Source organism: Schistocerca cancellata, chromosome 1 (genome assembly GCF_023864275.1).
Source record: "Schistocerca cancellata isolate TAMUIC-IGC-003103 chromosome 1, iqSchCanc2.1, whole genome shotgun sequence".
Taxonomy (NCBI): Eukaryota; Metazoa; Arthropoda; class Insecta; order Orthoptera; family Acrididae; genus Schistocerca; species Schistocerca cancellata.
In genome coordinates, this window is record NC_064626.1 from 1,012,464,067 (window position 1) to 1,012,479,129 (window position 15,063).

Below are 15,063 nucleotides of genomic sequence, written 5' to 3' on the forward strand. Positions count from 1 at the left end.
TCCCCAACACGTTATGTTAAGGCAACACTTCAATGACTGCTGGAGCACGTTTGATCATTTCTTGGTTTGAGGAGGGGAATGAAAACTTCTTCCCTCTAAGAGGTGGTAAATTAGTCTGAACCTTCTAAGTACTCCTAAAATCTGTACTACACATGTACCTGCTAGAGAAACATTCCCAGGACATCCAGGACTCCCTTCTCCACCGGCATAGACAAATGAGTTGGTTTTCTACAGGGTACTAGTGCGTATGAGAAATCAGGTAAATGTATAAGTGGAACGAAGGAAGTATGTACTCGAAACCCCGTGGTTCTATGTGCTGTCTCTCTATATGCTGTCTCTTCGCTATCGAAGGACAGGGTCACATGTTGATGGAAGGAAGAATGACTGAAAGTGGTTTACAATTACCTGCAGCTGATGAAATCAACTTGGCCATTGTGTACCTCCTTCTGGCCGTAAGGTGAGATGGAGTCCATCTCATTCAATTATGGATGGGGCATAGTCTGATGACAAATGGCTTCCAGCTCCAGTGAGAGGACCTTCCAATGTGTGGTGCTTGTGGCGTACAAATTTCAGTATGCCACATTTTAACTGAATGTATTTTATTCAGACAAACGGGCAGAGGCTGGTTCACAATTGGGATCTATCCATTTTTTTAGTACATGATGAAACTAATGTATCGCGTATACTGCTGTGAATCGGTTTTCATGTTTCATCTTTATTTGATGGCCTTTACTTAGTGGAAGATTGATTAACATTAAAGCAGATGCAGTTTCCCAAACTTGTAGTTGAGAGGATGGTGTTCAAATACCTGTCTGGCCAACCAGATTTATGTTTCCCGTGATTACCCTAAATCACGTAAGGCAAAGCCAGGATGGTTCTTTTGTCTATCCTTCCCTAATCTGACCTTGTGCTCTGTTTATAATGACTTTGTTGTTGACAGGATGTTAAACTCTAATCTTCCTTCCTTCCTTCCTTCTCAGTATTAAAACTTCTTGGTTTGAGAGCAGTGGGGCCTAGAGGCAGACCCAATCAATAATTCTTTCCAAAATGCCCAATTTATTAATTTGTGTGCAATAGTGAGTTATGTAAGTGATATTGTTTATTTGCTTTGTGTAATGAAAATGTTCTAAAACTGCAGTTAGAGAAGAGAAACTACTGTCATTTCTTTTCATTTCAGCAACACCTTTTTGAGATTTTATGAAGACTGCATTACACTAATGTCCTGTTTATAGATTTATTGTGGGGCCTTTTGAAGAAAGTGGATATATGGAAAACCGTGAGGATTTGCCACCACAGAGAGCTCCAGCTGTGTCCACATCGCGGAAAACTACAAAACCTGTGCCTCGTAGTGGAATTGTATATAGTATTGTGTCAGCTTTCTGCCGTTTCTACCGAGCAGTTGTAAAATGGGTGAAGTGTCACAATCGCCATGCCACCTGTCCGCATCCTTTCAGCTGTTTCTACTACACAATTCAGGCAAGTATATGCTATATAGAATATATGACCGATTATTATGTAGAAACCTACCCCCATGAACCATGGACCTTGCCATTGGTGGGGAGGCTTGTGTGCCTCAGCGATACAGATGGCCGTACCGTAGGAGCAACCACAACGGTGGGGTATCTGTTGAGAGGCCAGACAAACGTGTGGTTCCTGAAGAGGAGCAGCAGCCATTTCAGTAGTTGCAGGGGCAACAGTCTGGATGATTGACTGATCTGGCCTTGCAACACTAACCAAAAAGGCCTTGCTGTGCTGGTACTGTGAACGGCTGAAAGCAAGGGGAAACTACAGCCGTAATTTTTCCCGAGGGCATGCAGCTTTACTGTATGGTTAAATGACGATTGCGTCCTCTTGGGTAAAATATTCCGGAGGTAAAATAGTCCCCCATTCGGATCTTAGGGCGGGGACTACTCAGGAGGACGTCATTATCAGGAGAAAGAAAACTGGCGTTCTACGGATCGGAGCGTGGAATGTCAGATCCCTTAATCGGGCAGGTAGGTTAGAAAATTTAAAAAGGGAAATGGAATGGTTGAAGTTAGATATAGTGGGAATAAGTGAAGTTCGGTGGCAGGAGGAACAAGACTTTTGGTCAGGTGAATACAGGGTTATAAATACAAAATCAAATAGGGGTAGTTCAGGAGTAGGTTTAATAATGAATAAAAAAAATAGGAGTGCGGGTAAGCTACTACCAACAGCATAGTGAACGCATTATTGTGGCCAAGATAGACACGAAGCCCACACCTACTACAATAGTACAAGTTTATATGCTGACTAGCTCTGCAGATGATGAAGAAATTGATGAAATGTATGATGTGATAAAAGAAATTATTCAGGTAGTGAAGGGAGACGAAAATTTAATAGTCATGGGTGACTGGAATTCAAGAGTAGGAAAAGGGAGAGAAGGAAACATAGTGGGTGAATATGGATTGGGGGAGAGAAATGAAAGACGAAGCCGTCTGGTAGAATTTTTCACAGAGCATAACTTAATCATAGCTAACACTTGGTTCAAGAATCATAAAAGAATGTTGTATACATGGAAGAATCCTGGAGATACTAGAAGGTATCAGATAGATTATATAATGGTAAGACAGAGATTTAGGAACCAGGTTTAAAATTGTAAGACATTTCCAGGGGCACATGTGGACTCTGACCACAATCTATTGGTTATGAACTGTAGATTAAAACTGAAGAATCTGCAAAAAAAAGTGGGAATTTAAGGAGATGGGACCTGGATAAACTGACTAAACCAGAAGTTGTACATAGTTTCAGGGAGAGCATAAGGGAACAATTGACAGGAATGGGGGAAAGAAATACGGTAGAAGAAGAATGGGTAGCTCTGAGGGATGAAGTAGTGAAGGCAGCAGAGGATCAAGTAGGTAAAAAGACGAGGGCTAGTAGAAATCTATGGGTAACTGATGAAATATTGAATTTAATTGATGAAAGGAGAAAATATAAAAACGCAGTAAATGAAGCAGGCAAAAAGGGATACAAACGTCTCAAAAATGAGATCGACAGGAAGTGTAAAATGGCTAAGCAGGGATGGCTAGAGAACAAATGTAAGGATGTAGAGGCTTATCTCACTAGGGGTAAGATAGATACTGCCTACAGGAAAATTAAAGAGACCTTTGGAGAAAAGAGAGCCACTTGTATGAATATCAAGAGCTCAGATGGAAACCCAGTTCTAAGCAAAGAAGGGAAAGCAGAAAGGTGGAAGGAGTATATAGAGGATCTATACAAGGGCGATGTACTTGAGGACAATATTGTGGAAATGGAAGAGGATGTAGATGAAGATGAAATGGGAGATATGGTACTGCGTGAAGAGTTTGACAGAGCACTGAAAGACCTGAGTCGAAACAAGGCCCCGGGAGTAGACAACATTCCATTAGAACTACTGACAGCCTTGGGAGAGCCAGTCCTGACAAAACTCTACCATCTGGTGAGCAAGATGTATGAGACAGGCGAAATACCCTCAGACTTCAAGAAGAATATAATAATTCCAATTCCAAAGAAAGCAGGTGTTGACTGATGTGAAAATTGCCGAACTACCAGTTTAATAAGTCACAGCTGCAAAATATTAATGCGAATTCTTTACAGGCGAATGGAGAAACTGGTAGAAGCTGACCTTGGCAAAGATCAGTTTGGATTCCGCAGAAATGTTGGAACACGTGAGGCAATACTGACCCTACGACTTACCTTAGAAACTAGATTAAGGAAAGGCAAACCTACATTTCTAGCATTTGTAGACTTAGAGAGAGCTTTTGACAATGTTGACTGGAATAATCTCTTCCAAATTCTAAAGGTGGCAGGGTAAAATACAGGGAGCGAAAAGCTATTTACAATTTGTACAGAAACCAGATGGCAGTTATAAGAGTCGAGGGGCATGAAAGGGAAGCAGCGGTTGGGAAGGGAGTGAGACAAGGTTGTAGCCTGTCCCTGATGTTATTCAATCTGTATATTGAGCAAGCAGTAAAGGAAACAAAAGAAAAATTCGGAGTAAGTATTAAAGTCTATGGAGAAGAAATAAAAATGTTGAGGTTCGCCGATGACATTGTAGTTATGTCAGAGACGCAAAGGACTTGGAAGAGCTGTTGAACGGAATGGACAGTGTCTTGAAAGGAGGATATAAGATGAAAATCAACAAAAGCAAAATGAGGATAATTGAATGTAGTCGAATTAAGTCGGGTGATGCTGAGGGAATTAGATTAGGAAATGAGACACTTAGATTAGTAAAGGAGTTTTGCTATTAGTGGAGCAAAATAACTGATGATGGTCGAAGTAGAGAGGATATAAAATGTAGACTGGCAATGGCAAGGAAAGCGTTTCTGAAGAAGAGAAATTTGTTAACATTGAGTATAGATTTAAGTGTCAGGAAGTCGTTGTTGAAAGTATTTGTATGGAGTGTAGCCATGTATGGAAGTGAAACATGTACAATAAATAGTTTGGACAAGAAGAGAATAGAAGCTTTCGAAATGTAGTGCTACAGAAGAATGATGGAAATTAGATGGGTAGATCACATAACTAATGAGGAGGTATTAAATAGAATTGGGGAGAAGAGGAGTTTGTGGCACAACTTGACAAGAAGAAGGGACTGGTTGGTAGGACATGTTCTGAGGCATCAAGGGATCACAAATTTAGTATTGGAGGGCAGCGTGGAGGGTAAAAATCATAGAGGGAGACCAAGAGATGAATACACTAAGCAGATTGAGAAGGATGTAGGTTGCAGTAAGTACTGGGAGATGAAGAAGCTTGCACAGGATAGAGTAGCATGGAGAGCTGCATCAAACCAGTCTCAGGACTGAAGATAATAACAACAACATTATGTAGAAAAATGACAAATGGATAAGTTAATGGTAGTAAATATTTGGGAAGTTGGTTTTTTGTGATACAGTAGTATGGTGCAGAGCTCAACTTGAATCTTCCATTTGGAACAGTATGAAGCATAATGTTTGAGTTGGTTAAGATGATGCTTGTAGATTGTCAGATGTACAGTGATCAGCTAAACCATTGTGACCAACCCCATCTGTGGGAATGACCACACCTGTACGATGATGTGAAGAGTGGGTGGCAGGGTACTAAAGATATGCAAGAATTGTTGGGGATGCAGGGAAATCATTGTCAGATCTGCATATGAAGAAAAGGATGAGCTGCTGATTTTAGCAACTGACAGAGAAAGGAAGATAGTAATGACCTAGCAGTTACCTTAAAGGTTTTTCTTAAAGCAATGGAAGAAAACAATTTTTTATACGAAAATAATATTATTGTCTCTCAAAGTATTTGCCTCTAAATTTATAAAATTTTACATGTGTTTAAATCAGTTCTGGGAACGTTTTTTCTTTTCTGAATCTGGTACCTCAAAAACATAGTTTTGATTCAATTCAGCAGTGTCTTGGTGATGAAAATCACTATTTACACAATGTTAGTGTAACAAAAGGGAACAGAAAGAAGTTGTTGGATGATAAATTGAGTGAACACAGGCAGTGAAGCATTAATTAAACAGTTTTATTCGTCAGTTTATTATTTGTTTGATGTGCTGTATGACCTCTGTCATCGTCATGATGAAACACGATGTGATGTTTTGGTTATTTTTTTCTTGATTTCATCAATGAGGTGTGGCAAACAAATTGTTGTATACCATTTAGCATTAATTTTTTGAAACATTTCATGATGCCTTCAGCTGCCATTCTCTTTATTGCCTGTATGACTGTACAATTCTGGCCTTAGGTCATTTTCAAGTATTTTAAGGATGATTTTTCAATAGTAAATTGTCATGCATGTTGTTGCCCCTATGACTCCATGTTGTGCTCATAAAATGAATCCGAGATGTCGAGAGAGAGTAAAACATCTTGGATTTATTTTATGAGCATAACATGGAGTCATAGGGGCAACAACATACATGACATAATTTACTACTGAAAAATCATCCATAAAATACTTGAAAATGGCCTAGGGCTGAAATTGTACAATCGTACATGCAATAAAGAGAATGGCAGCTGAAAGCATCATGAAATCTTTCAAAAAGTTCATCGCAGCTGCAGACCCTATTGCATTGAAAATTTAGCATTAACTCAAAAGTAGTTGATGCAACATCTACATCTATGTGGTTACTCTGTTATTCACATTAAACTGCTCGGTAGAGGGTTCAGTGAACCACCTTCAAGCTGTATCTTTACCATTCCACTCTCGAATGGCGTGCGGGAAAAATGAGCAGTTAAATTTCTCTGTTTGAGCCCTGATTTCTCTTATTTTATCATGATGATCATTTCTCCCTATGCAGGTGGATGCCAACAGAATGTTTTTGCAATCGGAGGAGAAAACTGGTGATTGAAATTTCGTGAGAAGATCCCGTCACAATGAAAAATGCCTTTGTTTTAATGATTGAAGTCCAATTTACGTTATCATGTCTGTGACACCGTTTCCCCTACTTTGCGATAAAACAAAATGAGCTGCCCTCCTTTGAACTTTTTTGATGTCATCCATCAGTCCCACCTGATGCGGATCCCACACTGCACAGCAATATTCCAGAACAGGGCGGACAAGCGTGGTGTAAGCAGTCTCTTTAGTAGGCCTGTTGCACCTTCCAAGTGTTCTGCCAGTGAATCACAGTCTTTGGTTTGCTCTACTCATGACATTATCTATGTGATCTTTTGAATTTAGGATATTTGTAATTGTACTCTCTAAATATTTAGTTTAATTTGCAGCCTTCAGATTTGTGTGACTTATAGTGTAATCAAAATTTAGCGGATTTCTTTTAATACTTGTGTGAATAACGTCCCACTTTTCTTTATTCAGGGTCTATTGCTTCTTTTCGCCCCCATACAGATATCTTATGTAAATCATTTTTCAATTAGTTTTGGTCATCAGATGACTTCACAAGATGGTAAATGACAGTATCATCTGCAAACAATCTAAGACGGCTACTCAAAACCTGACTGGTATACAATCTGGACCGGAGTCCTTGCCTTTATTAAGTGATTTAAGATGCTTCGCTACACTGAGGATATCCACTTCTATGTTTCTCATCTCGGCAGTTGTTCTTGATTGGAATTCAGGAATATTTACTTTATCGTCTTTGGTGAAGGAGTTTCGGAAAACCATGTTTAATAATGCTTCTTTAGTGGCACTGTCATCAATGACATCGCCGTTGTTATCACGCAGTGAAGGTATTGATTGCATCTTGCCACTGGTGTGCTTTATCTATGACCACAATCTCTTTGGGTTTTCTGCCAGATTCCGAGACAGAGTTTTGTTGTGGAAATTATTAAAAGCATCTCACATTGAAGTACGCGCTATATTTCGAACTTGTGCAAAACTTTGGTGATCTTTGGGATTATGCGTTCTTTTAAATTTGGCAAGCTTTTTTCGTTGCTTTTGCAACAACAATTTGACCCGTTTTGTGTACCGCTGGGAATCAGTACCCTCACTTTTTAATTTATGTGGTATATATCTCTCAGTTGCCATCCCTGGGAATCAGTACCATCACTTATTAATTTATGTGGTATATATCTCTCAATTGCCATTGATACTACCTCTTTGAAATCATTCCACATCTTTTCTATGCTTAAATGATCTGATTGGAAGGAGTGAAGACTGTTTCTTAAAAAGGCATCAAGAGCATATTTATAAGCTTTTTTTAATAGATATACTTTGTGTTTCTTTTGGTTGTAGGTGTTATGGTATTCAGCCTAGCAGCAACTGCCTTGTGGTCATCGATCCCTGTATTCATCATGATACTCCCTATTTGTCCAGGATAATTTGTTGCTAAGAGGTCAAGCGTGCTTTCGCAACCATTTACGCTTCGAGTGGGCTCATGAACTAATTGTTCAAAATAATTTTCTGAAAAAGCATTCAGTACATTTTTGGATGACGTTTTGTGCCTGCAACATGTCTTGCATAGCCATAGAAATAAATCTACATCTGCCTGTTCTGAAATTCACTCTTAAGTGCTTGGCAGAGGGTTCATAGAACCAGTTTAAGACCATTTCTTGCCCGCATCTCGTGGTCGTGCGGTAGCGTTCTCGCTTCCCACGCCCGGGTTCCCGGGTTCGATTCCTGGCGGGGTCAGGGATTTTCTCTGCCTCGTGATGGCTGGGTGTTGTGTGCTGTCCTTAGGTTAGTTAGGTTTAAGTAGTTCTAAGTTCTAGGGGACTAATAACCACAGCAGTTGAGTCCCATAGTGCTCAGAGCCATTTGATTTGAACCATTTCTTGACTGTTACTCTCTAGATTAGCACATGGAAAAAATGAACATTTAAGTCTTTCCGTGGGAGTTCTAATTAACTTGTTACGATGGTCATTTCTCCCTCTGTAGATGGCGTAAGCTCCCACATGTTACTTCTCCTCATTCTATCCTCACAGTCATAGAACTTTAATATATTCAAGGTTGGAAAGGGGCATATTCATGCTTGGGTACAGTTATCACTGATAGCAGTCAGTGTGTTACGTCACAAATTTGTTGATTTATGAACACATAGCACTTAATAACACTGACTTTCACATTCCAGTATTAAAAATTAAAAATACAACAGTAATTTTGTGAACTCTGCCATTTGATACTTCAATGTAACCAGTACACATAATGAGCACACAGGTAGGCATACGTCATATGAGGAAGAAGCAAGCTTGCCAGAAGTGTCCGTCTGTGGCCTGAACAGTACAACTTGCAGCCATTATCGCGCTGCATGTTACGTCACAATGTAACAAACCTTATAATGGGACTGCGCAGAATATTTTCACATTCGCAGGAGAAAATTGGTGACTGACACTTTTTGAAAAGATCTCGCTGCAACAGAAAGCATTTTTGTTTTAATGATTGCCACCCCAACTTGCATGTCTGTGACACTCTCTCCTGTATTCCATGATAATACAAAACATGCTGCCTGTCTTCAAACATTTGTAACTCTCTGCTAATCGTCTTGTAAGGATCCTGCACTATGCAGCAATACTCTGGCAGAGGACAGACAAGCATAGTACAGTGAAGAAAGTCTCTCTAGTAGATTTGGTGCATCTTCTAAGTGTTCTGACCATAAAATTCAGTAATCATTTTCTTGGAACAGCATTGTGAACGTACCAACTTGGTTTCAGTTCATGTTAGTACACTCAAATGGTTAATTGCTGCACAGTTTCCGCCGTGTTTGAATATGTCCAAGTTTCTTCACTTTTTACATTATTATGTCACATTTTGAATTTCCTCAGTCTAATTTTTTGAGCATTGCCTTTCACCATTTGAAATGACCTGTTTTTGAATTTTGTTCAAGTTGTGCATTGACTGACCACTGGTCTTTTTCACAGCTTAATGATGTCAAAATCAAATTTATTGCAGTCTTTGACAAGCTCAAAGATGTCTCTGTCTCACGGTAAATCACATGTTGATCCTCTTCAATCATGTTGCTCACAGCATCTATGTTGGTTGGCTTTCATGAAATTCACCGATGATGGGAGCACAACTGTGATGAAATTCTGTGAACCAATTCCAAACAATCTTTTCTAAAGGTGATGGATTACCAAAATTTGAATGAAGTGATTTGAGATGTAGTAGTCAATTTAGGCTTTCACGAAAATTGTAAGAAATCATACAGTGAAAGCCTTCCATGAAATTTCCATTTTTTCCACAACATTGTTTTCTTTAAACGTTCACTGTGAACAAATCATGGAGCCAGTTTCTGGGGCACTGCTGATTCTAACAATAGGAAAAGTAAATTTTAAAACAATAATTATGTCACATTGTAGTATTTTCTGTTGCTGGTGGCTTATCTGAATCTATCCTGTGTAGTGATTATCATGCTGTTTCATATTTAACTGCAGCTGTGATCCATCAATCACTCGTAGACTGCTATTAAACTGAGATGTAACCTGTCAACTTTCATATCTCCAGTTTATTCTTTGTGATATCACGAGGGGCCGTCCTGTGACCTTCCTACCATAGTGCGTCAATATACATTGTCTCTCTTGCTAACCTTCGCTAAAGGGTCAGCAGAGCCATGCACTTCTAAAGCCTACAATCCGTGTTGTAGAACTCTCATACTCCAGATTTTAAAATGTTTGTCATCACTTTCTGTTGGTAAAAATCCTCTTGATAACTTTCCCAACTTTTTTAGTAATTTACGTTTCCTAAACTTTGTTGTTTCACAATACCAGTAGATAGTGCAGTGTCACAGAAGGAGTTTAATCCAGCAGTAGAACAAATTCAAAATTTTTAATACCAAATTACTATTTTTGCATGTCTCAAGGAAGCTCACAGTGTCCAGCTCTGTTTTACATTACTTTTCCACAGCAGTTACTTTGATTTTCAGCTATGGAATCCAAATAATAAACATCATTGATGATATGTCACATTACTTAATAGGTTTCTCTAATGTTAGTCACAGTACCAGTATTGTATGTTAAAGTATTTGAATTTACAGTTAATGAACATCTCTTGTAATTGTGATTTCACTCTCCTGCAATAATCGCTGTCTAGTACTCAGTATGTGTCCGTCTTCATTTTCAGTCTAAAATTAGACAATTAATTCATACTCAGGAAGTGGTGTTTGAGCACTTATTGATATACTTTGAAGGTGAAACTTCCTGTAAGAAACAAAAGATTTCAAAACAAGTAAAGGAAGAGTCTCCTTTTTTGCTTCTGATGGTTTTTAAAATGCTGACATTTAAATCATGATCAAACAATGTTTCTCCTTACAGGCCTTTTGCAATTCTCTTTGGAACTTGGGTATATGTTAGCCAAATGGTCTTGGTGTGATATGGTGTATTTTTCCAGTCAGATTTAGAATATTGGAAGGCTTGATGTGATATATGGTGTTTTCGTCTTTTTACTTGAGATATCATGGCAACACCATTCATCATAGTGATCTCAAGCAGTCTCAGTTATGCAAACTTCTGTATATAATTACTTCTGTCTTTCAAAAATTAAATTACAATGGAAACTCCAGGTTGGAATATGAACAATGTAGGGAAAGATAGATTCCTACTTAGTGTAAAGGTCACTTGTTAAGTTGCAGACAGGCACAGCTAAAAGGCTAAAAGGCACTTACACGTAAACTGTCGGCCACAGCCTTCGCCAGAAAAGAAAGAGAAACACACACACCATTCATTTATACAAGCAAGCACGCCTCACATATGACCGCCATTTCTGGCAGCATAGACCAGAAAGCAGCTGCCACAGGGAATGGGAGCAGCAATCTGGAGAGGGTGGGGAAGGGGAAGGGATAGAAGCATACAGGTGGGGGAGAGGGGAGCACTGTCTGGCAGAGTGTACAGGAACTATACTGCCAACAGGTATAGCTTCAGGAAGTTGCGGGGGCAGGGAGGTGGGGAAAATGGAGCGGAAAAGGAGAGGAGCAGGGAAACATGGGCGGATCCATTGGCAGAGGGCTGCAAAAACAAAGAAGGTAGGAGATGAGGATGGGGAGGAGGTAATAGGGTAGAGGGTGTGGGAACGGCATGTTACTGTAGGTTGAAACTGCGGTAATTATGGGAGCAGAGAATGTGTTGTGAGGACAACTAACATCTGCATAGTTCAGAAAAGCTGGTGGTGGAGGTGAGGATCCAGGTGGATTGGGAAATGAAGCAGCCATTACAATAAAGCATGTTACGTTCAGTTGCATGTTAAGCCATAGGTTGGTCTACTTTGCTCTTGGGCACAGTGTGGCAGTGGCTATTAATCCTGGTGGACAGCTTGTGACATTCGCCTGCTTTATTTCATTGTTGATACTCATTGGTGTCGACGTATTGCATTCTTATACTGGCTGTAAAATGGGAGGGGGGGCGGGGCGGTGCAAGTTCAACACTGACTACTGTGAATGATGTACCAGACAGTTGCACAGTTGTTTTTCACTGTTGACAACACCCCCTCCCCCCTCCAACATTACACAGTTAATATGGCCAGTTCACTATTGGTTAACTTTTGATAAGCCTTATTGATAGTTTGCAGGCAAATGTCAGCATACTGCTACAATAGTTTACTGTTGAACATCTATGAGCAGTAAAAATCTACCCATACAGTTCTTGCAGAATAAGATGCTACGTGTGGCACTATTGAACAGACACTGTAATTATTTTAAACATGGCCTATTTGTGTTACACTTATTTCATGGTTAAGTTGATGCATGTGTCTCGTCTGAAAATCATCAGTGGGCTGATTGACTCGGGACGAAAACTGGGGACTTCATATATCCTCACAATAATAGGTACTGAAACCATACATTGTTTGATATTTAATTTACAGAAATTACAATTAAGACATAACTCATTCATTTAACTGAATATATAAAAAAATTCCTTCTTTTTAACAGTTTCTTAAAGGTTTGGCTGAATTATTTGTTATGTTTAAATAATGAAATTAACAGATATAGTTATACAAACAATACTTTTGACAAACTTGGTAATTATTTTGGAATTAATTAAGGGCTAGATTTGCTATATATTTTCGAATAGAGCCAAATAAATACTTTAAGAATCCTAGTGGTGGTTCTTCAAAATGTTTATAAAGTACAGAATTTATATTTGTTTGCAAGTGAACAACAGAATCTAAGCCACTAAACAGTTACTGATTTCACCCTATAACAAAAGATATTAACTAGGAATAGTCAAAATAAATTAGAAAATTGTGATGACATACACAAAACTAAACACAAAATTAGACCTGGTGCTATATTCCTTAAGACTGAGGGCCAACCTTTCTCTTTTATGAAAATGCAGATTATACTCATGTATGTTAAAGATAATTAGGCAAAAAGAAAAAAAAAATGAATTTAAGGAGGCAGATGGCAAAACAAGAAAGTAAGTAAAGAGATCCCAGCTTGCTTCGTCTCAAGCTGGTTGGTAGTCATACCAGTACAAAAAGCTGTTCAATGATTTTATGTTGATATGACTACCAACGAATTGTCTACCGGGATGAATGGCCACCGCCAAACTGTGGCCAAGAGCAAAGTAAACCACCATGTGGCACAACATGCAGCTGGACAGAACATGCTTGATTTTAGTGGCTGCTTCACTACCTGAGCCATCTAGTTCCTTCCCTCAACCAACAGCTTTTCTGAACTACACAGATGAGAGTTTTTCTCACAACACATTCTCTGCTCCTGTAATCATCCCAGTCTCAACCTAAGGTAACATACTGTTTTTGCACCCTCCACCCCAACAGTCCCCCCACCCCCGCAACTTCCTGATGCTGTAGCTGTTGGCAATTTAGTTCCTACACACTCCACTAGACAGTGCTCCTCTCTCCTCCCCACCTATACACTGCTATCCCTTCCTCTTCCCCACCCCCTCCAGTTCTCTCCTTCCATTCTCCATGACAGTTGTGTTCTGATCCAAGCTGCTGGAGGTGGCGGTCATGTGTATGTAAGGTGCGCTTGCTTGTTTGAAGGAATGGTGTTTTTTTTTTTTTTTTTTTTTTTTTTTTTTTTTTTTTTTTTTTTTTTTTTTTTTTTTAAGGCTGTGGCTGAGGAATTATGGTAAGCGTCTTTTAATTGTGCCTGTCTGCACTTTAACGTGCCATCTTTAGGGTAAGTAAAGATTCTATCTTTTCTTACATTGGAAATATTAAATTGCGCGCCATGTAGAATATACTTTTCTACACAGTTGCTATAAATGCACCACTGCTGTTTTGAAGATAACTTATACTTCTCTGCAATGCCCAAATGCACATACATTGCCCTTACACACATACATTGTTTGAAATATACTTACTCTCTTCTTTTGCCCACTCCATGATCTTGTGAGCTACATTTCCAGCTGTGACTTTTTCTCTGGGACATGCTCACTGATGAAATTTAATTCATGTCTGACTCTGAAAACCTCCTCAAACATACGGGAATTATTGGTGGCAAAGGTGTGCGCATAAATTGTCGTCTGTGACTTGGACACAAAATAAGTAAATGGTTTTTGGCAATAATAAGTTGGAAATACAACTGCATTAAGTTTCCTACAAATTGTATGCAGAATAAAAAAGGACATAGGATTTTTCTGTTTAGCAAATGAACCTCATGTTCTTCTTATATATTATATTTGAACATTTTAAATTGAAATTTTGTCCTTATATTTTGCAATATGTTTAGCTGCTGTTTGTGTCTGTTTCATTCACGTTTTTCTCTCGGAGTAAGTGATAAGAGAGAAATGTATGGTACATCAATTTTTTATGCATTATTTCTATCATGTCATTTTATTGCATTTATTAATGGCGGAATTACTGAATGACTTTACTTTTAGGGAACAGCAAAGTTATTCTCAATAGGGTATGGTCTTCAAGTCTGTCTGAGACTACTGCTTCAGATTCGTAAACTTGTACGTCACCCGAAGATGTTACCTGGTGTACTGGTGCAACGAGATGCATTCAGATTTGGAGCATTTCTTGGGGGATTTTCTGGATTATTTAGGGTGAGTACAAATCTCTATAAAATTGTGACAGAAACTAAATTTTGTTTCTGTTATTTCTTACACATTTTGCAGACTTGAGGTTCATTATAAAAGAACCAAATCAGCTTTGTAATTCATTCTCTTGACTGTTCGTCTTGTTGCAACATCTTAAAAAAAAAAAAAGTTTAGCTGAGTCGCGTACTACCATAGACCCATACTGCATCAAAAATATCTAGCTGAAATGTCCATAGTTTTGTTATCAACATATGTTTAATTTTGCAGTGTTGATAACAAGGGTACCCCAAAAAATGGGAGCTGCTGCAACAGTTCATGTAATTAAATTAAAAACTGCAATAATGTTTGCAATAGCATTCTGTGTGTCATTTTCTAAACTCACAGTACATTCTGTGCTATTATTGCTGCTACTTGTATGTAATTTATATACTATTTAGCCTACAGTTCTGTGTAGTTTTATATATGCTTATTTCCTTTACTTTTTGCATTCTCTTGTCTTGCCTTTCAATTATGAAGTGGGAACTGCAGATGCTTTGTTCAGTTTTTGTCAACCACTAGTCTTGGTATTCCAGAACTGGTGACTGTTAAGAAGGTGCCCTTGTTTCATCATTTGTTTTCGGACATCAAAATGACTTCTTCTCTTTTTTTTTTTTTTTCTCACCATGTTTCATGCTAATCATTCCATCGTTGCAGTCTC

At 38.7% G+C, this 15,063-nt stretch overlaps 1 protein-coding gene across 2 annotated transcripts in view; it reads left to right on the forward strand.

Annotated features, from left to right (window-relative positions):
• LOC126089118 (transmembrane protein 135-like) overlaps nucleotides 1-15,063 on the forward strand; it is a 110,393-nt gene that overhangs the window by 54,387 nt on the left and 40,943 nt on the right. For both annotated transcript variants that reach the window (XM_049906886.1, XM_049906887.1), the window contains exons 5-6: nucleotides 1,233-1,476; nucleotides 14,205-14,372. In XM_049906886.1, coding sequence (XP_049762843.1) covers nucleotides 1,233-1,476; nucleotides 14,205-14,372 — 412 coding nt within the window. The remainder of the gene's footprint in view (nucleotides 1-1,232; nucleotides 1,477-14,204; nucleotides 14,373-15,063) is intronic.